The following is a 25,755-nucleotide window of genomic DNA, read 5'->3' as shown; positions in this document are numbered from 1 at the left end:
GCAGCCCCCTCTCCCAGTGAGGTTTCATGAGCAAGAAACAGACCTCTTCTCCCTTCAAAGTGCTTGCTATTGACCTTTCCAGCATCTCAGTGTTTGCACAGGAAAATAAACACTCTTCTCCCATCTGATGGACACAGCGCCCTCTACAAAGCAATGGAGAGAAGAGACACAGTGTGTCTGAGGATCTTGGCATGCATCAGCAGAGGCAGTGCTTGGACCCAAACCATCCTCAGCTCCTGGCATCTGTGTAGCTCCTCCCTCATGCTTGCCTGAGCCTTGAGAGGAAGGGATTGGGCTCATCAAGTGGTGATGCCCTCAACATGCAGTTTCAAAACAGTAGGTTAGCAAAGATTCATTGAGTGATGACTGAGTCTGTGGTCCAGACTGCGCAGAAGCTATTTGCATTCAGCTTTTTTATTGCATTAGATCATTTCTTTTCACTAATTTATTTCCCAATTTGTTCTGCTTAGGCTAATATCAAGAGTTTCCTGAATTTCCTAAATAGACACCATCTGCGTTGGAATGGGAGTTATTGAAGGAAATCAACACAGACTTGAAAATTAGCTGGAGAGGAACTACATGGTAGGTAGCAGGGAATACTCAATTATTGTTAATCACATTCATTAGTTAAGCCATAAGAAAAGCCCCTGTGATTTACCAAAACTCTCCCTTTACAGGTCTTTTTCTAGGTACAGAAGACCACTCCCAGACAGCTGGGTGATGGTCCCAGGACACACCATGGCCCAGTAACGAAAAACAAGAGACAGATTTCCATCTTACAAATCTTTAGCCTTCTGGATCCTGCTCATTCTCCCTTCTGCAATGCTGTTTCTTTTATAGTCAATAACTTTCAATGTGGAATCCTGATGTCCGTGGAAATTAACACCATAGCAATAAATTAATCAGGATGTAAAAGCGCAAATCCCTCAGGGGCAAGACTTAAGAATATGTGGGATAAATGTCAGAGCAGTCCTCAGGACCAGTGAGGATTTAGGCATGTAAAATCTGACTCTCAGATCCAGGGTTTCTCAGTCTCTTGCCTGTACCTGCCCAGTCAAAACAACAACAACAAAAAAAGCTTACTGTTTCTATCCCATCTTTCCACAAATAACTTTTTTTAAAAAATGTTTATTTATTTATTGGGAACACAGAGTTTAATAAGGAGGGACACAGACACAAAGAACTGGCTCACTTCCCAAATGGTGACAAGGATTGGGACTGGGCCAGGCCAAAGCCAGGAGCCAGGAGCTTCATCTGTGTCTCCCACATGGGTACATGGCCTCATGCACTTGAGCCATCTTCCACTGCTTTCCCAGACACATTGGCGTGGAGCTGGATCAGAAGTAGAGCAGCCAGGACTTGAACCGGCACTCAGACAGGAATGTCGGTCCTGCAGATGACAGCTTATTCCACTATGCCAGTGTTAGCCCCACCAACAACAACTTTCAAAAGTTATAAAATAAGGTCCTATACACAGCTCCATATTAAATAGAAGGAAGTTTCAATCCATGGATAACATTCTCAGTAGGATTCTCGTGAATACAATTCAGTAATATTGAGAAAAGTCTGAGTGTCCCTGGTTGCCTTGCCTAGCTATTAATGACTGATACGAATCCACAGGGCCCTCTCCTCCACAGTCCAGCACCCAAGCCTCCAGGGCCCTTAGTTTGGCATGATCTGCCTTCCCAAACCTTGTCAGGAGAGGATGACTAAGGTATGTAGAAGCCAGAAAATCCACCTGTGCAGAGATCCTGCACCAGGACTGCTCAGGGCAACACTGTGGTTTATGCAGCTTTGTGTGTAGCACACACTACCCTTTTCTCAGATCCTGCACTGTCCATCATCTTGGTGTGAGCAGAAATCGCTGTGTGATGCTACTGCTGGGATCACAGAATTTCAGTCTTAGAAAGGATCAGAAACTTTTAAGACCAATGCTTTCATTGTCACAGGTAGAAAAATGCGGCCCAGAGAGGGCGTTTCTTCACTTCAGATGACCATTTCCGGTTCTAAGAACTGAATGTGGCCCTTCTGAATAATGTTTTGCTCATTGCTGTGCCTTATTGGTATCTGTTCTATCAAATGCATGTCACATGACTCATGTGTTTCCATCTCTCCCTCTGTGGGAATATGGAGAAAACAACTGATGTCAGCAAGTCACAGAACCATGGAAGAGTAATTTATACTATGAAATAACTTCCACAGCCAATAAATGATGTCCTAGATCACCAGGGCAGCATTGATAGTAATACAACAGTGCACAATTTCCAGGGAAGATAGTTACTTTATGATTCTTCCTTACACACATGATATAGGCCTACAGAAGAAAGACAAGAGAAGCCATGTTCATGAGGAAACTGATCACCACTGATTTATACAGTCTTGTCCATTCATAGAAATTACCACTGTTCAGGAGAGCCATATAAATACTTATTTAGCCTCGTTTACTTATGCTTGATGCTACTGGACTCAGCAGAGAAATAAATTTACTTTGTTGGGCCTGGCGCGATGGCCTAGCGGCTAAAGTTCTCACCTTGAACACACCAGGATCCCATATGGGCGCCAGTTCTAATCCCGCCAGCTCCACTTCCCATCCAGCTCCCTGCTTGTGGCCTGGGAAAGCAGTAAAAGACGGCCCAAAGCCTTGGGACCCTGCACCTGGAGTAGCTCCTGGTTCCCGGCTTCAGATCAGTGCAGCACTGGCCGTTGCACTCACTTGGGGAGTGAATCATCGGAAGGAAGATCTTACTCTCTGTCTCTCCTCCTCTCTGTATATCTGACTTTGCAATAAAAATAAATCTTTAAAAAAATTTACTTTGTTTTTGCTTCAGATTTACTTACTTGAAAGGCAGAGTTATACAGAAAGCAAGAGATCTTCCATCCACTGTTCACTCCTCAAGAGATTGCAGTGACTGGAGTTGTGCCAGACAAAAGCCAGAGTCAAGAATTTCATCCAAGCTTCCCACATGAATGGCACAGACCCAAGCATTTTGACCATGTTAAGCTGTTTTGCATGGAGCTAGATCAGAAGCAGAGCAGCATGGGCTCAAAGTGATGTTCATATGGAATTCCAGCATCCCACACAGCAATGTGACCTACTGTGCCACAATGCCAGCCCTACTTCGGTAACTTGGCAGACCTTCATTTAGAAGCATTTACATATATTCCACTCATTCCAAAACAAATTCTGAGAAAGCCTTTGTGACTGACCTCAACTTACTTTTCTCCTCTTTTCCTTTTGCCTTCTCTTCTTGAAATGACAGGAATGTGTCCCTTGAAGTAGGACAGGTGGCACACAGGTGCCCTTTAGGGATCTCCACCTCCAGCTCTGACCCAGGGTTCTGGAACAGATCCTGACTCACTGGCCATAGCGGTCACTTTTATCTCCTGTCATTTTACATCCCTGGTAAGATGTGGCTCTAGCAATTATTTCCTGGTTTGCTACAGTGCATCTTAGCTACAGGTTGATTGCCACTGAATTTTGTTACACTGAACTATCCCTACTTGGCAACCACAGGGAAATAAAAAACTGCATGATTTAGAAAGAGAGGAGGGGGCCCGGCGGCGTGGCCTAGTGGCTGAAGTCCTCGCCTTGGAGGCCCCGGGTTCCCATGTGGGCGCCGGTTCTGGTCCCAGCAGCTCCACTTCCCATCCAGCTCCCTGCTTGTGGCCTGGGAAAGCAGTCGAGGACGGCCCAATGCATTGGGACACTGCATCCGCGTGGGAGACCCGGAGGAGGTTCCAGGTTCCCGGCTTCGGATCGGCGCACATCGGCCTGTTGCGGCTCACTTGGGGAGTGAATCGTCGAACGGAGGATCTTCCTCTCTGTCTCTCCTCCTCTGTGTATATCTGACTTTGTAATAAAATAAATAAATCTTTAAAAAAAAAAGAGAGAGAGAGAGAGGAGGAATAGCTGGTCTGCATGCTGATCCTGCACATCATTAGTCTTTTCTGTTCCCATCACAAAGGAAAGATGTGAGCAGGAAATATTTAAACAGGCAAGCCAGAGTTCCACTCTGATAAGCCCCGTGGAAAATCATTGTATGTCCTCAGTTTTAACCTTTGTGTGTTTGGGTTGTTGTTTTATGTTGTCCAATGGAAAAGAGTCTTTAATAAAGGACATACATGTACAACTTAGATCACAAATATGACCAATGATGATGTATATATTGGTAAAAATCTGATGAGAAACCATAAGTTAATTAGAGAAACACAATCTGTGGAAAATCGTTAATGTTAATATATAAATAGTAAGCCAACCCTTTCATGGGAGAAGGAAAAACTAGCTTTCCTTTCTAATAGTGTAAATGTGGGAACAGATGCTGTTCTGTTCTCTGTTGATCTTTGCTGTGACAGGACACTGAGTAGAATTTTCCTGTTGCTCCAGAATTAGAAACTGGAGCTGGCCTGAGTGCCCTCCATTCTAAATCAGCAGCAATGCTGTAGGGTTCCCAACTCCAGCGGATGCAAAACTCCTGCTGCCACAATCAAACACCACTCTGAATACCCACCCACACCTTGTAGGAAATGGAATCTTTGGGAAACATGTGTTTCCTTCCTTTATCCCACAGGAATGAGGAGCGAGTAAAACCTCACCACTGAAACCAAGTCTAAACCCAAACTCACCATGAGATCAGGGTGCTGGGCAGGACTGATGTATGGCTGTGCAATACCTACCCCAGTTTAAGTTAGGTTTACCCCCATAGCAGAGTTCTTGAAAATGATGTAAGTGCAGGTTGCTTTTTGAAAAACGATGGCCGAGGAAATGGAGTAAGGATACAAGAAGGAGGAAAAGTCAGCCAATAAAGTCCATTAAGAACATGAGCATATGCCATATGGGCAACGCAGGCCCAGTCCTACCATTGTCTTTCCAGAAAACAAGTGTCTGGAGCATGCCCCAGAACTATCCTCCTAGAATTCAGTAGGCTGGGAAATTGTATGAACGTTTCTCTGAGGATCATTATCTGCCCCGGCCCTTCCTCACACAGCTTCAGAGAATGCCCGTTACAGACAGACCTGATGAGCATTGAACTGTCCCTGTCTGTACAAGAATTCAGAGGGCAATCATCAGTTGGGTTTGCTTCAATATCTTCTTCAGCAACCGACTTTTTAATTGATCCGTGTGCCCTCAGTGGTGATGAAGAAATTGAAAATCAAGGCAAGGCAAGAGAATCTAGTACGGCACGGCCAGAATATATGCCTTTTTAAATGGCAAAAATACATGAACATGATAATGTTAGTCCCTTAAAAAAAAGCACCTATTTGGGCAAGGGATTTCCACAGAAGAAATGGAGAGATGTGTTGAAAGCAATGATGGCTGAGGTGGGGGGTGGATTTGTGTTCACATCAGAATCTTGGCATTGGGGAGGCCTTGAGGGTCCCATGGGGAACCAGGGATTGAATTCCATAAGAAAATGTACAGAGGGCATGGGGCCAGGGAGGCAGGGATGGCAACAGTAACTGGAGCCTCAAACTCTACTGAACTGGTTGATTAGCACTTACTGAAAATAACATCTTTGTCATCCAGCTAAGATATCATAAATCAAAGTGAAAAGCAGATGCAAGTCAAATGAGAATAATAAAACTATTTTATAACCCTATGGAGTTGAGGCACTCCCTGAACCAGTTACATTACTGAGCAGTGTAGAACCACCATGAGAGAGAGAGAGAGAGAGAGAGAGAGAGAGAGAGAGAGAGAGAGAGAGCCAAACAACTAAAGTTGTGATATCTACCACTAGAGGAATCTGCTGAACTTCCAAAACAGCTAAAATTCTTCAGGCTGATTACAACATCTAAACAAATCAGGAGTGATTCAGGGCATTGTTCTACACATGTTCAAAGAATTCAACAGGCCTTATTAAAAAGCTGAATCTAGGGCCTGGTGTGATAGGCTAGTGGCTAAAGTCCTCGCCTTGCACGCACCAGGATCCCATATGGGCACCGGTTCTAATCCCGGCAGCCCCGCTTCCCATCCAGCTCCCTGCTTGTGGCCTGGGAAAGCAGTTGAGGACGGCCAAAAGCCTTGGGACCCTGCACTGGCGTGGGAGACCAGGAAGAAGCTCCTGGCTCCTGGCTTCAGATTGGTGCAACTCCGGCCATTGCAGCTGTTTGGAAAGTGAATCAACGGATGGAAGACCTTCCTCTCTGCCTCTTCTCCTTTCTGTATAGCTGACTTTCCAATTAAAATAATAAAAATAAATCTTTTTTTTAAAATGCTGAATCTAACAGTGATTCTTACAAGCAAAGATGCAGTGTAAGTAATAAAAATAAAGTTCTTGATTGTACCATCTGTGTTTATATTTCCCTGAAACTTGGATAAAACTAAATTATCTTTTCATCCAGGACACAAGGACCTCAAAGGAGAGAATGGAGGAAAGGCAGTAGATCTGTGAGTCACCTGAAACTGTCCCCAGCAGTTTGCATACACATGCATTCTTCATGGTTTGTGAGGCAAGAAGCTTATTGCTCCCATCAGATTCAGAAAGAAACACTTGCTCCCAGAAGAGTTAATTATTCGTGTTACTCTTTATTGCTGAAAATTTTCAAAACAACTATCTCATTTCTACAAGGAAAATGCCATTCATTTGAAAATATTCTCATTTTATTTGACTCAGAGTTGCTGTTGAGTGCTGTCGGCGACCAAGCACTGGGTTCTGTGAGCTCCTGCTTGGCACTATGTCCCCCTCGTGGCATCTGTGGGAATCGCAGTCACTGCTGCTCTTACTGGGAGCCCATAAATGCCCACAACAAAGTTCACAATTGTAACAGACGCACGGGTAGTTGGCACACTAAAAGTCAATTTTTCTAAAAAAAAAAAAAAAACTAGCTGTATACTGATGCTAATATTCATTTAAAATATAAGAAATAAGTTGATTTCACTAAATCTATAATTTTCATGATTGCCTAGGGCATGTGCAGGCTAGGACACATAGATTTGGCGAATGAAAAACCAAGAAAACATATAAGTAATTGAAGTCTATAAAACAATGACCTAATTTAAGGTTTTCATTTTTAGAACAGGAGAGTGAAGTATGGAAAGGTTAGGGAACCACACCAAACCACATACACTTGCTGAGTAGAGGAGGCGGGGCTCAGAACTCAGGTTTCCTGACGTCCAATGCAGTCAGGACTTATTTTCAAGGTTGTTCAATGCTTCCTTACTGAAAGTTTCAGAGGACTGGCTGAAGGGGACTTTTACTGCAGGGCAACTATCAAAAACACACTCAGGTAACATCTGTCTCCCCCTCTTTCTTCCTCTCCACCCTCTCTTCTCCTCTATCCCTGCCTCCTCCTCCCACCTCTCTTCCTCTATGATTGACTTGACATTCTGATGGGTGTCAGCCAGACTGGACAGAGGTATACCTAGAGGACTGGGGAAGCAGAATTCTGTGTTTCTCCGTGAGGATCAGCATGTGCATCAGCTTAAGGAACAAGAGACGCCAACAAATACACTGAAGGTCCAGAAGGAACAGCAAAGTGCAAGCAGGGAGAACCCCTCTAGTTCTTCCTCCCTAAGGGGAGTGTGTTTTCTCCTGCTCCCAACCTTGACCATCTTCAGCTTGTGGATGTGGACTTGCATGAGTGGCCCTCCAAGGCTCTTAAACCAGGGGCCATAGGACCAGCCTCCCTCACTCTGAGACTTCTGTCTTCTTGGAGTGAGTCATCACTTCTACCATGTTCTCTGGCTCTCCAGGTAGCAGATGGTCAGGTTTGAACTCTTCAACTTCTATAATCCTGTGAGCCACGTAAGGAGTAAGGAGTCTAGTTCACAGAACACATGTATTATGAAAAAATACTGTGTGGATTTCAAAACTTTTCTGCACCAAAATAATCTTTCAACTGCACTTTCCGTGGACATTTGAAAGTACCTTTATCAGTCTCTCTTTCTCAATAGGCACTTATGTTTCAACCCTTATAGTGGGATGTAAACAAGGGTGTCATAGTTCACTCATTCAGCTGATATACCAATTGTAGACCAGCCACTGTTCAAGTTTGTAGGAATAAAAATAAATAAATACAGTACAGGCATGCTCTCCAGGAATGTGTCATCTGTCAGAGCAAACATTGAAGGAAACAGACTTAAAATCCAGGGTAAAGGTAAGGTTGTATAAGGGACTCAAGTCATTTTCAAGGGGGAAAGAGCATAGCTGATGGGCATGGCATGGCAAGGATGGAAGCTGAGTTGAGACAAGAGAATGAGCAACTATTGGTGAGGACGAAAAACAGATAATGCAAGATCGCAGAATTTAGAAACATTCGGAATTTGGAGGTCACTTTAGATACTTATGTGTGTGGACTGCGTGTGCCTGTGATACCATAGTTAAATTCTGGGCAACAACACAGTGGATGGACTATGAAGGATTCGAATGCCATACTAAGCAGCATGAAATGTATTCAGAAAGCAATTAAGCATGACACAGTGTTTCCATCTGTGGCATTATGGAAGATGCATGGGAAAGAGTAAGAACGGTTCCAAAAAAGAGATGCTTGCACAAATCCACACTCAAGGCCCTGGCACAATGGCCCAGCAGCCAAATCCTCATTTTGCATGCACCAGGATCCCATATGGCCACCAGTTCGTGTCCTGCCTGCTCCACTTCCAATCCAGTTCCCTGCTTTGTGACCTGGGAAAGTAGTAGAGGATGGGCCAAGACCTTGGGACCCTGACCCACATGGGAGATGTGGAAGAAGCTCCTGGCTCCTAGCTCTGGATTGGTGCAACTCTGGCCAATGTGGCCACTTGAGGAGTGAACTGCAGATGGAAGATCTTTCTGTCTCTCTCTCTTTGTAAATCTGCCTTTCCAAGAAAAATAAATAAATCCTTAAAAACAAATCCACACTCAAAAATTTAAAGACCAGAACTAAGGCATTAACCTGGAGGGAAGAATGAGAGAGAGGTAGATAACAAGGCCAAAGAACTTGGTGACCAATGATTGTCAGGAACCAGAACGAGGGAGAAGCCAAGGATGTCTCCAGTTTTTGCTTGGATAGTTAGCTAGATAGATATGAATCATTGAGACTGGGGATATAAGAGAAGGAGCTGACTGAGGAGAAAGTAAACTTATTAAATGATTTCAAAGGGCAGTAAAAGAGTAAAGGCGAGGAGAAGAGGCAATGGATTTCTAAAGATAGAACAACGACAGAAAAGTTTAGTATACAATGAACTAAGGTAAGGAAGCTGAAAGTTGAGTCAGGAGGAGAATCAAGTTTCATCTCTTCCTCAGAGAGGACTGTATGTGTGTCTTACAGGTGCAACATATTCACAAGAGACTCAGCTCTCTTGGGCAAGTCAAAATCCCTCCAACCTTTCTGGGAATGTTGGGCTCCCAGGGAAAACTTAGCACCTGCTTAGTTAAGGATCTCCCTGTGAACTGGCAGAAGGGGCTCCACCACCCCAGGAAAGGATGCCTCACACTTGTCCTAACAACAAAGAGACCCTTCCTAGAGGAAAAAGAGTTCTTAACAACCAACGTGGGAGTTGAGAGAGGGAGATAGGAGGCAGTGTTAGTGTCCATCACAGGTACTCACTGTTGGATGGCTTGGCGCCAGGCAACCTGGGCCTGCGTCGCCAGGTGCTTCAGGAAGCTGCTCAGAGCCAGCTGCCTGGAAGGGAGCTGGAAGCGCAGGCAGCTGTTCTCCTGCTCCAGATCTTCCAGTCTTCTTTGCAGTATCTCAGCTGGAAACCCAAAAGGATGAAAGTGAGGAGAATGGGAAAACCACACAACTAAGAACAGAGAACCTACTGTGTCCTAGCCCCAGCCCTGGTCCACCTTGACCTTAATGACCCATGCAAAGCCTGCTGGCTTCCAGGCCAGCGCTTTCATCCCTCAGTGCTGCTCCTTGGGATCTTCCACCTCTTTTTTTTACCACTGCCATGGCCCTCCTTCCTTTCAGTCTCCCCGCTCTCAGATGTAACAGTCCATGTACGTATATGATGCTCATAATTATAATCCTCAGAGAGGTACTTCTTAATATAATAATTTATATATTTTTGAGGCAAAATAGGATGTCTCCAGGCATCAAGTAATAATCAAATCTATCACCTCATATAGTTATCATGCCTTTGAAATGAGAACATTAAAATTTGTCCAGATACTTTGTAATGTTCAATACAATATTGTTAACCACAGAAACCCATTATGCAAAACAGCACTAGCACTTTTTCCTCCTGTCTGAATATAACTGTATACAACCTCTCTCCATCCCACGCCAGCTCTTGGGTATCATCCTTCTACACTCTGAATACAAATTATTTTTAAAACTATGGCAATCACTTGGGAATAATATGCTAATCTGAGGGGCTCTATCTATATAATCAGTTGAAAACAGTGTCCAATGTTGATTTTTAGAGCCTTCTCTCTTTCTCTTTCTGTGTGTTTAAGTGGGGGGAGGGTCTCTGTCTTTCATATACTTAATAAAATCTTTCAAAAAATATTTCCTGTGAAAATGAAACTATCAACAGAGAGCCAGTAATATTCACTGAGGTCATAGAAACAATGTTCAAATTCCATGATGCTACTGTTAACCACATCACTACTTTTGTTATAAAGTAGGGATTTTACCATCTTTTTAATGACTTCAGATTTTCTAGGGTGGGTTTAAGTAAGAAGTCACTGTGATTTTTTTAATAATTGTTGAAATTGGAATCTCTACCAATTAATGATAAAGTTAACAAAATACATGAACTAAAAAGTTGTTCCATGGAGCCATTTTTGCACAATTGTAAAGATCCAGTTTAACAATAATATCTAGCAGAGCTTCTTTCTCATGGCTCTTGCCTGACTAGGACACTGAGACCATGGAAAGTCTGGGATCCCCAGTACTGACCTCAAGCCATGAGCACCTTTCACTTGTTGTAGTGTGCAATGCATTTAGCATGCTTCTATTTGTTCTCATGAAATAAAACATTTCAGTGGCTCTATCCTAGGGTCTAGAATGTCTTTAGGTTCCTGTGGCTCTAGATGGCCATTTGTCAAAGAAGACATTTTCATAAAACGTAATTCTGAACTGAAACATGAGGGTTGGTGTTGTAGAGCAGCAAGTTAAGTCACGACTTGCAAGACAGGAATCTTATAACAGAGTGCCCTTTTGAGACCGAGCTGCTCTGTTTTCAATCCAATTCCCTAGAAAGGGAATAGAAGATGCCCCGAAGTGCTTGGGCTCCTGCAACCCATGTGGAAGATCCAAACAGACTTCCAGGTTCCTTAGCTTTGATCTGACCCTGCCCTGGTCATTGTAGCCATTTGGGGACTGAATCTGTGAAGGAATCAGTAAGTTTATCTCTCTCTCTGTCTCTCCCTCTCTTTCCTTTCTCTCTCTCACTGTGTGTGTGTGTGTCCCTCTAAATAAATGAATAACTATGAATAATTAACAAAAATATACTAAACCACTGTTTCAGCAAGTTTGTCAATTTGAACAAAACCTTTCAACATGTGCTGGTGGCGGCTGACACTAATCACAGGGCACCAGATGACTGGACTCTTCTGTGCTAGCTCACTTCCATAGCACACAGCTGGATGAAGAAAGAGCAGGCAAGGAGTAGGAATAGCTGGCAACAAATTCATATAACTGGGACAGTCAAGTGAGACAGCTTCCTACAAAGGTGTCATAGCACGGAAACCAATGGTTAAAAAATCAGTATTTCCTCTGAAACTGTACATCAAGAGAGAGAATATAACTGTATCCAACCTCTGATGAATAAAAAAAAAAATCCTTTGGGCAGTCGATTTACCATTTCCAGAGTTTTTCTTTGCTGCATCTGCTTCTCCACAGGCAGGTCATTTTGCCTGGTGTTGTGTGTTACTCTCACTTCTCCACTTCCACTGCACCCGCCTAGGCTAAGTTGCCATCCCTTCTGAGGCATGAACTGCTCCCTGACCGATCCCTCCCCTCCCTTCCCTAGACTCCACACATCAGTTATAGAGTGGCCTTCCTAGCACTGTTCACAAACTACTAAAGGATGAGCAAAGAGATGCAGAAACATTTGCTAGAATCTGGCACTGCTACAATTATGTTGGTACGCTCTGAGAGTCCAGGAAGACTCTGCGAGGCATCCAGAGGACAGGAACAGCCCTTGGTGTTCAGCGCTATCAGCCAGCTTGCTGGGTTATGGGCTACAAAGAACAAGACATTTTTTTTCCGATTTTCAAGGAACTTAGTGACTGGGACAGAGTAAAATTACAAAGGGACTTTCTCTGTGCAGAGAACTTGAAAATGAGTTGCTCTGTCAGTAAGGGCACACACAGGTGTTCTACCACCAGCACTGAGGATGCTAGGGGCTATCACTCAGAGGCATCTGATAACATGCTTGGTGATGTGTCCACAGTACCTGAGGATAGGTGGAAGAATAGGCAACATTGAAGAGTAAGTATATTTTGCAAGCCAATAAGAATACAGATAGCACAGAGGGCCAGACTTATGTGTATCACATAAAATATTTATAATCATAGAATATGAAAAATTTAAAGAACTTGTTGTATTGGAATTGGAAATACTGATATAAATAAATGGCTTTTAATATAGAAACTCTCAGGCAGACATGAAAACAGATAATTATGTGTGTATGCATCTACATATATTTTCTATTTTTATTTACTGAGAAGACCTAAAGGCAATGATGTTTCAGTAGCTAAAAATGTACAAACACACCCAACACACTGGTAGTTCTTTCTGAACACTTCCCTCCATATCAGGGCTCCTTGGAAAGCAGCTGACACTAGAGTGTAGCCATGAGCAGTACAAGATGAGTTTGAAAAAATTTGATACCAGAAGATTTAAAAATGCCCAAAGACTAATGGGATAAGTCAGCAGAACACAGGAGTCACACTGAAGAAGCTTCCTTGGGCTGACACTGGGATACTTTGAAAGTGAAAGAAAATAAAAATGGTAATAGAAGTACAACCAATTGAGTAAAATAGGAATCCGTGAATACATGCTGTTAAAATAATACAAAGCAGTGATGAAATGGGGCTTTCATGTGCCATTACCAATGTAATCTTAAAATAGTTTTCTAACAAAACCTTACAAAACACCTTCCCAAATGAAAACAGTGACCTTGTGGTTGAGAAAATTAAGTCCAGAATGCCCAGGACCTGCAGTGACCAGATGACTGCTTATTGCTGACACCTAAAGTGAGGTCCAGAATCGTACCCAGGAGGTTCCTGGCAAGGCTACAGGACCTGAATCTGACCATGACTACATAGCAGATGAGCCCAGGCTGAAGGTGGCCTTGTGGAAAGTGAGGTCTGCACTTTAAAAATATGTAAGAACATGGAATACAGAGAAAGTTGAAGTACTAAAGAAAATTGCTCCAAGTGAAAGGAGAATGAAGAAACAACTGCATACAATGTGTGTTTCTCAGTTGGAAAGGAGGACGGGGCATTCCTGGAGTCATGGATGAAAGGGGAAGGAGACCTGCAGACGGGAAGGGAACATCCGTGCTGACCGCCCGCCCTATGGAGCAGCAGGTGACCTGCTGAGGAACCATATTTGGGACTATATCCAACAGGACACTGAAAGAGAAAGGGGCATGATGGCTCACTCTCCAATGGTCAGAGCAAGGCTCCTGATCATGCACGTGTGTGTCCAGTTGGGGAATCAGAGTGAGGAAAATACTGGTGTGTGAGTTAAACGTGACTTTCCTATAAGTGCAAAACTACTTTAAAATATTTTTAAAGTAAGAATAGATAACTTCAGAAACACAAAGGCTGTTTGTGTGTGAGAGAGACTCCTGTTGGTCCTTTGTGAAAACTTTGTCTCCTATTCTGCTTTCTGTTGGGTTCAGTGGTGGAAGAAACATCACTCATTTTCCTTTATTCAAAATCTCTGGAGCTTTTTCATGGATATAGTGAATGTGATTTCAGTTTGTTGTGCAAGGTTTATGACCAGCGTTGTGGTAAGTATGCTGCAAACAGCAGTGGCTGAATACCTGTGACTGACCAATAATCTATTTTTATTGCATTTTGCAAACATATTTAAACAGTAAGAAAAAATGAATAAATTCAAAATTAACCAAGGACCATATTAGCAAGCAGCAAAATGAATGAAGCATCGAGGAGCATGCTGTAATACAGTATATTTTAGATTTACAGTTATAACATGCTTTACTCATAGGACCTCAGCAATAGAAACACTGGACATTGTTCCAATTCATTACATCTGGGAGCAACTGAATGTAATTTTTATGTAACTGCAACATATTTATTAATGCTTAATTGAGAGCCAGTGTTTATTTGCTATTGCTTAGCACATTTGTAATAAGTGTCTGCTACTTGAGAAACAGTATGGGAGCAGAATGAAGGAAAACTGCTTTCTACATCTATGAATGAATACGTAAATAAGCATTGATGGTAAAGCAAGAAATCTTCACACATAAAGACATCTCGCTAAATAGATTCAATTCCTAATGCCTTGCTCTCTGTGGATGACAGAATATATGGTGTTCACCATGCTCTTGGCTGCACAGCCATTCTACATTCTAAGGAGGCTCTCTAAAGCTAAGAGGCAATCAGTGTTCTCTTAAGTCGTCTTTCTTTAGCTTAATGGCCAAGAAATGCAATTCATTGAGAGCCGCCTATTCTCACTCCACATTACCATACACATCATGTGTTGATGATCAGTTTGCAAAGAATTAAACTGCAATGAAATGCATTTCAGACTAACCAGAGCATAACTGAGCAGTCTTTGACAGAATCTGTTGGGTTCATTGTCATACACATCAGCCACCGCTGGACACTGAAGAGACTTCAAGCATAAGATCATTTGTGAGCATCTATAACATATCTGGTACCATATATATAATATTTCTGAGCTTCACGCAACTGGTAGAGTAAGAATACCAACGCAGAGAATTAAGTTCAGGAAATATAGCTAAGTTCCTCAAGGCTTCACAGCAAGTGACAAGAAAAGGCAGAATTGTAACCTTCTGGCTACAATCTCTGGGATTTTCCTGTTACTCCTTTCAAGGTTCACCCCTGGAACTGCACCTGCTCCTAAGGTTTCTCCAGTCATAGAGATCTTGTGTGTTTATTGATTTATCTAGTTTCCTGGAGGAGGTGAACTGAGCAGCGTTTCAGCCTGTTCCCCTCTGACTGATCAGAAGGGATGCTTCAGTTTGGACGAGGAGTACTACATAGAAGGCACCCATTTTAGAGGTACTGTTACCTGGTCAAGATCATTGCTATCCTCACAGGGATCTGGACAGGGAAACAGAGCTATTCCCACTTTGCGAGTGAAAAACTAAAATTTGCAGAAAGTTAAATACATTTGTCTAGAGAAGTCACACAACCGTGTGGATTGAAAAACAAAATAAGTTCATATAATTCCAAAGTTTATGTTCTTAACCACTGTGTTCTTTCTATAGGCAAGATCAGGATCACATCCCTTCGTGTGCGCTGTACCTTCAAATACATATTTGAATACATCGGGCACACAAAAAACATTGCATTAACACACTTTTTTTCATTTCACTGCCTTTTTTTCACGGAAGGTATTTAGTAGCCATAACAAAAATAACACAAAAGTCATGACAGCCTCATATCTAAAGGATGAAAATGGATATGCAAATTATACACTCAGGGAGTCATAGGCAGAGAAAAATAGGGAATAATTAAGAAGACATTCAAGAGACTTTTCAATATTAAAAGATAAAAGCAGGCTGCAGTATTATATGCACATGTTATCTGTACTTATGATCACAAGCATATTAAAAAGAAAACACACCTTGGGAGGAACACAGTTGGTGTGATTGTGAATGATGTCATTTCAATTTCTTACAAAAGCATCTGAAGACTCCATTTATTACTAAGAAAATTTTAATATTTTTAAAAATAACTTATTGGCTATTAACACTAGTCTCTGATTTCTGCATGAAAATGGAGATTTGGTTTTCTTAAATTCTTAATGCTAAGCTGCTTAGAGTAAGCTTGGTTTATGTGGGTCGCAGATCTTTTCAGTGAACATGAAAGAGGATTTTGAGAAATGTTGTATTTTAACCTTCCATGTGAGAAATCATTTTGTTGTGACATAAAAGGAAAAAAAATTAAGCTTTAAAGATGATGCAAAAATTTTGAAATAGAAGCACCAATTTAACTGTGATATTTGCCTGTATGGAAAACAACCAAATGTCTTGCTCTTGATACATGTTAATTGATTTGCTCTGACGTATTTCAGTATAAAATGAGATCTGAAGCACTTATTCTCTCCGTGTAAGAATTTACCAAACAACTGCATCCCATGTGTTTTGATATTTTTGCTTTTAATTTCACTTCTTCCAAATAGTTTCTCTTCTCCTGTCAAATTCATCACTGGCTCATGGATTGCACAATGGCATCATTTTACCCAAGAGGCTTTTGTGTTTTGCTTGTTTTGTTTTCATTTCTTCACCCATGCATTGGTTACTCAGTGGCGCATTTTTTGACTCTAAGGTGCTGTAGATTTTTTGTTTTAAACTTCATACCTGTTGCTGACTTGTTTCATGGCTTCTTATTTAAGGGAATGTATAGTGATGGCGTAATAGAGACTATCCTATCCAGATGTGAAGATACAATGCAGTATGTATCTCTACTTCCAAATCAAAGATGGACTCCCAGTGAAACTACTGGATATATCTAGCCAATGGGATGCTGGACTGTCTGACGTTGTCTGTACCAGCAATGTCAGGGCACACTTAAGTAACAGACTGATGGATTTATCACTGCTTATGAAGGACTCTACTATAGTAATATGGAGAAAATCAGTTGGGGGATAGGAACTTGGGAAGTAGGGAAATCCCAGACCCTATGGAATTGTACCATAAAGTTCAAAATTTAAAAATAAAATTAAATTAAATTTAAAAAAAAAGAATTTACCAAACAAAATAATTAAAGTGTGAATGATAAACATAGAAAAACTAAGGGAACGTCCAGGTATTTATACCACCCCTTATGTGTGTCATATGACTAGCAAACCTGTGTGTGAATCTGGGTGTGTGTGTGTGTGTGTGTGTGTGTGTGTGAGACAGAGAGAGAGAGAGAGAGAGAGAGAGAGAGTACACACACATGTGCTATCAGTAGACCTTGAAAACAATGCTTAAGGTTGTGGTTCACAGACACATCAGGAAATATCCAAGTTTCTTCAGCATCTAAACTTCTGAAAAGATAGCTTGACAGAGTTACTCCAAAGACTTGTAGCAATTTTTTTTATCAAATGTCAATCTCCAATGTTCTGAGGGGGGAAAATACCAGCCAATTGAAATCTGGCCACTTTTCGCTAAAATATTTCATTTTTCAGTTTTTTTAAGGATTTATTTTATTTTTATTGCAAAGTCAGATATACAGAGAAAGGAGAGACAGAGAGGAAGATCTTCCACCCAATAATTCACTACCCAAGTGGCCGCAACGGCCAAAGCTGCGCCAATCAAAGCCAGGAGCCAGAAACTTCCTCCAGGTTTTCTGGGATTAGAACCGGTGCCCATATGGGATCCCGGTGCATTGAAGGCAAGGATTTTAGCCACTAAGCCACTGTGCCAAGCCCCTTTTTTTCAGATTTTTAAAACCTATAAAAACCTCAAAAGCATGCTAGTACTTCACAGAAAATTTCAATTAGGAGGTAAGTTGATTTGGGTGAGAAAAATGTTGAAATCCACATGTCATTTCTTAATACTCATGCTCTTTCTCAAAATTCCTTGTACATTTCCACAGAAGTCACTTCTATACATGATGCTGATTAACGGTTGAGAATCAGGATTGTCCACTGACAACTTCCAAGGGAAAAATAATAACGTTGTCTTCCTCTGTTTAAATGTTGTGAAACCTACCATACCATCACTGCTACTCCACCACTACCTCTCCTAGTATTACCCCATGACTCCCAACACCACCACCACCATTACTCCTTTCCATCATGATCACACGTTCACTCCTATCACCACCACCACTACTACCGCTATCACCATCAAACTGCCATGAACACCGCCACTACCATCAACCTCAATGTTCCTGCCGCTATCGTCATCCAAATCATCATCTCTCCCACTCTTACCACCACCAGTACTGTCATTATCACCACACAAGTCTCATACCTATGAATACCACTAGTGCTGTTTACCAAACTTTACACCACCATCTCTACCCCCGCCTCTGCTGACATCATTATCAGTACTATCATTGCTTCTACTAGAATTTCTACCATTACTATCAACACTGCCACTAGTTTATCACCATTTATAACCTCTACAGAATTCAAGAGAGAATTATCCAATTTCCTAGTGTGTATTCAGAGATGTAATTTGAAAAAACTTAGAAGAAACATCCTTTAGATCACATCCAAGTAGATATGATGCAGAGAACCCAAATGATAGGCAAAAAAAGAAATGTCATTCAGTACAATGAAAGAAATAAGTGCACACACTAAAATGTCAGCAGTGACATCTCTATGTAAGAATAAACATGAGTTTTTGCCTTTTATTTATATTCCTTATGTGAGTAATTAAATTTGTAATGGTTATGTATTGCTTGAATAGATACATATATTTCTAAAAATTTATTTTATTTTTTATTGGAAAGGCAGATAGACAGAGAGAAGGAGATAGAGAAAGATTTGTTCCCACACGGGTGCAAGGTCCCAACGCAGTGGGCCATCCTCCACTTTCTCAGGACACAAACAGGGAGTCGGATGGGAAGTGGAACATCTGGGACACGAACCAACATCCATTTGAGATGCCAGCAGATGCAAGGCAAGGATTTAGCCGGGCCGTGTGTGTGTGTGTGTGTATTTAATTTATATTTTGAGAAATTAAAAATAATTTCCAACTTGGACATTGAGGCATTAATAAACAGAGTTCTATCTGGGGTCAGTTAGTATGAATCTCTGAAATCAAGCATAGCAGGGGTTAAATTCTCACTGAAACCCCTCTCACATGTGTGGCCTCTCTAATACTCTAGATATAATGTTGTAGAAAAACATGATTCAATATAAGGAAAGTCACAAACATATGGACGCTTTAAAATAGCTAGGTGTTTTTTGTCAAGCCTGATCATATTGTCATAAACTGTCCTACATAATATGTACCCATTCACTTTCTTAGGTCACCTTGGAGAGACCTTATGATAGTGCTGAGCCAGAGAGAAGTTCAGGGCTTAGGGAAGTTCCAATGGATTCATACTTTAGGGTTAAGTTATTAGTATGGTTTCTGAAGAGTCTGCCTCATATCAAACCTCAAATCCAATCTTTATTAGCTGTATGTTCTTGATCTATAATGAAATGTTAGAAATAGTACTTCCTGAGATATAAAAACTGAGATATAAGAAAATATTCTGCCAAGATCCCTTCTTTGTGTGTTTTTTAATTTTCATTCTATTTGAAAGACAGACAAATCTCCTATCCACTGGTTCACTCCCCAAACACTGATAACAGTCAAAACTGGGCCAGGCTGAATCCAGGAATCTGAAACTCAATCCAGGTCTCCCATGTGTGTGCCAGAGACCCAGACCCCAGGGTGTGCAGGAGCAGAAAGCTGAATCAGGAGCAGAGGGGCCAGGTCTCATAGCAAGCAATCTGATATGGGATGCTGCCATTCCTAGCAGCATTCTAACTGCAGCATCAGATGCTGCTCCTTCCATCGCTTACAATTCAACAGGGTAGAATTCAGAACTAAGAACCAAACTCATGGCTTCCACCTTCAAACCAGAGTTACATGGAAACATGCGATAGAGCTGAATGTGATTTATTTTACCCATTTAAAACACGAAGAAACTCAGAAAAAGCAGCTCTGTTTAAAATATAATATCACATCTTACTACATGAAATAATTGCTATGCTATATTTACCATTTTAATTGATTTGTTATATATTCAGTCATCACCAAAATGGGTTAATGACTTGGGCAATAACTAACTCACTTGGTAATTTAGATGCAGGGTTGATAAATGTATCAACTTTGTATACTAGTTTATTAGGTATAGTTCACCTAATGGTGAAATGAACAATTCTTTATAACAGATCATTATATCCAACTCACTCCCTAACAGTAAAACAAGGGGAAATTTCAAGCAAGCAATAATATATATTCACTACACAGTCAGTAGCGGTTTGGTATTGTGGCCTAGCAAGTTAAACTGCTACTTGTGACTCCAGCATTCCATATCAGAGTACTGATTCAAGTCCTTGAAGCTCTACTTCTGTCCCAACCTCCTGCTAATGCATTTGGGGAGGAAGCAGAAAATGGCCCTGCCATACACATAGGAGAGTTTCTGGCTCCTGGATTCAGTCTAGTGGAAACCAAGCTGTTGTGGCTACCTGGAGAGTGAACTACCAAATAATCTCAATTTTTGTCTCTTTCTCTCTTTTTCCATCTTTTAAACATTTAGCCCATGATTCTTGGACCATTTCCACATGAACATTTATAGAATGACACTTCAGAAAATCCAGATGACCATTCTGATGACCATTCTCCTTCAAGGGCTCTCTTATCTTTCTCCATGTGTGTTTCAGGGTTTGGAACCTTTAATAAATCAATATGCCTTTCAGAGCCTGGCAATGCTATTGGCACAGAGACTATGTTTAGAAATAATACAAATTCAAGAATTTAATCATCTATTCATTACTTCTCTCTATTGGCTTTTGGTTACACTCGGTTTTCAGTGTTAAACTGGACATGACACTCAATTAGTTCCCATGAATAGACTTTTCATGAGCAATTTGTTCTGCTGGTGTTTTCATAAAAAATTAGGTGGACACATCTGCTTGTCAGTGCTTAAAAACTACAGGCTGACTCACCCTTTTAATGATAATCATGACAACCTGTGGTCTTCTAAGATTTGGGGGTCTTGTAGATCATTTTAGCTTATTAATCACTAATAGAATTCACAGTGTTAAGGATGCATTATTAAGCAACCACAATCATCATTATTTGTAAATATATAATGCAAACCACACTGATGTGTACATCCCTTCCTGGAATAAACAGTAGAACTCACTAGTATAATGCTCTGTGCCATGAGAATTGTACGAAATGGATCTCCAGCTAGCGAGATGGTAAAATGAATGGCTTAAATTCTCTGAATGACATAAAGGGACCTAGGGACAGCCTCTGTGTCCAAAATAAAGGTATAAAATTAAATTATTTCCACTAGCCTGAGCTATTCCAATTAGGATGAAAGCTTGCTAGAATGTTGGTTGCTTGTGACAAAATGGAATTAGGTTCTCTTCCTTTGTCTGAAGAGCTACAATACAAAGAAAACAGTGATGTTCAATGCAAAGATAAGAAAAATCTCAAAACTAAACAGCAGCCAATGATAAGAAGGCCTAATACAGAGCAATGTTTTTCACATACTGTGATCCTGCATATGTACTGGTTCCAAATAGTATGACTCTAAATAGAAGCAGAAACTAAAGGATACTAAAGACACTAAAAGACCAGGTTTAGAAGGTCCTTGTAAGCTTCTCAGATATAACACAAAGTTGAAAATAAAACTGAGTCAATGCAAATATTTCCCAGAGCAAAAATGTAATAGTATCAGAACACGGACACAAGAAACACCTCTCTCAGGAGAACCAATTGAATTCCCCACGTGCTTGCATATGGCAAGAAGTCAATGACTTTGGTCACTAGCCTTGCCAGGGGTTAAATGTAACTCCAAAGACAGCTTCAAAATCCCTGAGCCACAAATATAAAGAGCAGTTGATACCTCCATGAATCTTACTCCTGGATCCACATGGGAACTCCCAACAACTGCTCTCCTGTATAACAAAGCCAGAGAATCCTGTGCATGGAGAGTAACAGCTAGCTTGCAAGAACCTAGTGAATTAAATATTTATGATATAAGTGAGGAATTTTACACATACTCTCAAAAAAAGTAAATCTTGCCTTTATGATCCTTAAAACTAATAAATTAGATAAAACATAGATTGATAAGGTGCTATCCTCAAGATAAATTTCCAAGGATGTATAAAAAGTATACTATTTATAAGGGAAGAGCATGATTCCTCCATCACTATGCCAAATCTTTTCATAGGAGAAAGTCAAATTTTTCAAATGACTCATCTGTTTAGTTGCCAGGAGACTCAGAACTAGAGCCTCATTATTTGACCAACTTCATCATCTTGGGGTTATTTAACCTCTCTAACACTTAGCTCATTCATCTCACATGTGAAAATAATATCATTAAACCAACTTATGCCCCTAGATCAATGTGAAATAGTGAAAAACAATGGCTAAGAGCTTTGAAATGTATAGTGAGAAGACTGGTTACAAATTGGCTTTATTGTTTCAAAAATTTCACTCTACTCCTAGCATTCCTATAAAAATTGCCCCCACATTTAATGCAAATCAACACCTGGAGGAGCATCAACAAAGAGGAGCTGACAAACAGTCACGCTCAGGGTTTGTATTTTTCATAACGTAAAACTACAGCTACTCCTCTCCCGCCTCCTGGCTCCCTCTTGGGCCTCCCTGTACACCTGCCACACAGGCTTCCATCAGCTCCCAGGCAGCAGTGTTTCGGAAGCACCTGGAAACCATAAAGTCCTTTTAAGAGCACCATGACATGATGATCTATCAAATTCCATCTTATAAATTGGAAACCATATCAGTAACAGCAAATGAGTTCATTACAAGCATGTAATATAAAATGACACTAAAAGCACAGGTGTCCATGAAAACAGAACAAAGATACAAGCCTGGTCGTGAACTTTAGAATTCTCCACAGATAGTCACTTTTTGTGAGATCATTTTATTATCTCGCCAACATCACCAGTAAATAAGAGGTGGCAGTTATGGGAGTACAAGCAGTTAACAACAAAAACAACAACAAAAGTTGTAACATTATTATCTATGAAGTTTTGGATACATTAGGCTAACTCAGCTCCTTATTTCACTCTGTTAAGCGTGAAAGACTCTCTTAATCCACAATCTCAAATAATGACAAAAACCATCCTTTGGAACATACGATATTTGTCCTTTACATATATTCACCAAGAGAAACTGATAATGGAGACTAGCATTCCAAGAAGTGAGGATACAGTGCTGTATGCATCTCTGCTCCAAATAAAGTCTCCCAATGAAACTGTTAAATATACCTTGACAATAGCCTGCTGGACTTTCCACCATTTCCTAAAACTACAATGTCATGATACATTTAAATAACAGAATGATAGACTTATGACTGATGTTGAAGGACTATCACAATAATATGGGAGAAAGCAGTGAGAGGGAGGGGGTATGTAGAGGGTGGAAGGGGAAATCCCTGAGCCTAAGGACTGCATTGGGAAAAATAAAAACTAGAAAACAAAGAACAAAACTATGCTAGGGACCTAACATTCAGAATCTTCTTGACAATAATCTTAAAAAGCCAAGAGTGATTTGAGGATTTAAAATAACCCTCAGAACCTTTCCTGCCTACACAATGATACAACTGCTCAGTTTAATGCCCAAATTTCAGTGGAGAGAGTCCATGGTTAAGAATGAGAGATACATGATCCCTCCCTCATCTTTTAAGTCAACTAGTAAAATTAGGAATTCCAGAAGAATCTTCCCCTGTGTCTATAGACAGATTATTACTGGAGAGAAGATGGGAGATGAAACTGCCCAGGGGACAGCAAGTCTCAACACACTGTGGCGGGATGGGGTGCTCTTTTCTCTCTTTCCTGCTGGATTGCCTATTGTTTCTCTCTTATGTTAAGGACTTCAAGAAGTGTGAAGATTTATTTCTAAAGTGCTTGCAAAGATTATAACCTGCAACCCACATTGAAATCACATTCAAACATACTGAGAATCTTTAGATCAGTGTGGGAGAGTCAGCAAAATGCAGAAGTACCTTCTAAAATGCTATTATTTCCTGAAAAAATTAGAACAGTGCTATACTCCAAAGACCCATTCAAGCAAGCATGGTCTCTAGTCTCCCAGCAGGTAGTCTAGGGAAGTACCAGTGTGCATCACCACACAGAGGATGTGTCACTGAGATCTACAACCAGCAGTATTTTTCAAAATGCTACCCATTCACTACCAAGGCTTGGTATCCACTTAGACACCCGGTATCCACTTAGAGGACTGAGACCAACATTTATATTTGAAGACCCATAATAAAAGAAATGAAATGTTAGAAAGCACTGCGTTTTTGTTCCATGCACATATAAGATTGCAACATATTTCTTCTTGCCTGTCATTTTCCCAAACTGTGGAAGCCACTGACCAAGGCAATTCCCTGCCCAGCACTGGATATAACAAACTTGCTGCCAATCCTGAGGTTGCTTCACTAAGCAGGTTTAACCCAACTACAAACTACTAGATAGAACAAAAAAGAAAGGCTGGAGGGTTACAATCCTCGCCCTTTTCACCCCAAAAGTCACAATGGCTGAGAAATTTGTCTGCCAGAGAAAATGGAGGAGTAACAAATGGAAGTCTAAGCCTGAGAATAATGATGGAAAGAAACAAGGTATAATCACCCATCGATGAGACAAACATTGTGAGAGAAGAACACCTTTGAACCAGAATGGGAACATTTTAAAACACTTACTCTAAGTAAATTGTCAGAAAAGTCTGACAAAATGATGTTATCTAAAAAAAAAAAAAATCCAGACATTTGTGTGACCATGAAACTGTCTAGAAGCTTAAACTAGACCAGAAATTAGTTTTCTAAGAGTAACAAGTCCACAGCCAGTAATTTCATACCAGCAGTTTACTTGGGGCAGTGAGGGAGGATAATTGTATCGAGCCAATCATTTCACACATCTGAGTCTGCAAGGCAAGCCACCTCCTGCCTGGATATTCTGCTGTGAAAATGAGTACATACTGCCACCAAGGGGAGAATGAGTCCTTCTTACTGTAAAACAAAAACAAAACAAAACAAAACAAAATTTGTTTCCTATTTTTAGTTACTTGGGCCATGCCAAGGCCAGAAGCCAGGAACTCAATCCAGGTAGGTGTTAGGGATCTTGATTTATCACCTGCTGCTCAGATGCATATCAGCTAAAAGATGTAATGAGAAGCCCAGCTAAGACCTGAACCCAAGCATTTTAATATGGGACAGAGGTGCCCCAAGCAGCCGTACTGTACCAAATTCCCAGCCTGAACCCCCAAAGTTAATTCCCACAACTGGTATTAATCATAGCATATTTGCCATTCATTTTGGATGAAAGGAGTTCCCTACAAAAATCTGATTGTTAAGACTCAGAAAAATAGTGGTATTTCATGCCAAGACAGAGGAGTGGGGAATGAGTAGGAGAAATTATAGGGTGGGCAGAAATGCCCACTTAAAGTATCTGAGACCCAGCATCAACACCCATACAGTTGCTACACTGAGAAAGAAAAAAAGGGATAGGAAAGAGATGCCCTCTTACTTTTTTTCTTTCTTTCATTCTTTGATTACATGAGAGGCAGAGAAAGACAAAAGTTCAACCTTCTGCACACTTCCAAAATACTAACGGTGGTGAAACTTGAGCCAAGCTAAAGCCAGGAACCAGGAACTTCCAGGAGGTCCATTTGCTGGAAGCAGAAGTCAGAGAAGACTCCAGTATGTGGTGTGGGCATCTCAAGTCCATATCTTAACAAATAGGTCAGCTCTCCACCCCCACCATTGTACTAAATGAGCATATTATTCCAACTGAATCCTTCCTATTTTCATGATGGCTACAAACATAATATGTGACTCAGTGTAAATATCTATTCATTTTGATTTGTTTAAATTTAGGGAGATTCAAGATAGATCAAAGACCTAAACTTAAGATCCGAGACTATGAAGGTGCTAAAAGTAAATGTAGGGCAGGCACTCCAAGACATTGATG

The 25,755-nt window shown here is 40.9% G+C and overlaps 1 protein-coding gene across 3 annotated transcripts in view; it reads right to left on the bottom strand.

The window, feature by feature from the left end:
* The window catches only part of DISC1 (DISC1 scaffold protein), a 304,734-nt gene that overhangs the window by 212,839 nt on the left and 66,140 nt on the right, over positions 1–25,755 (bottom strand). For all 3 annotated transcript variants that reach the window (XM_058669349.1, XM_058669348.1, XM_058669347.1), the window contains exon 4: positions 9,526–9,673. In XM_058669349.1, the coding sequence (XP_058525332.1) occupies positions 9,526–9,673 (148 nt within the window). The remainder of the gene's footprint in view (positions 1–9,525; positions 9,674–25,755) is intronic.

Source organism: Ochotona princeps, chromosome 10 (genome assembly GCF_030435755.1).
Source record: "Ochotona princeps isolate mOchPri1 chromosome 10, mOchPri1.hap1, whole genome shotgun sequence".
NCBI classification, from domain to species: domain Eukaryota; kingdom Metazoa; phylum Chordata; class Mammalia; order Lagomorpha; family Ochotonidae; genus Ochotona; species Ochotona princeps.
Note: the sequence above shows the minus strand (reverse complement) of the source record. Positions and strands in the feature narration are given on the sequence as shown.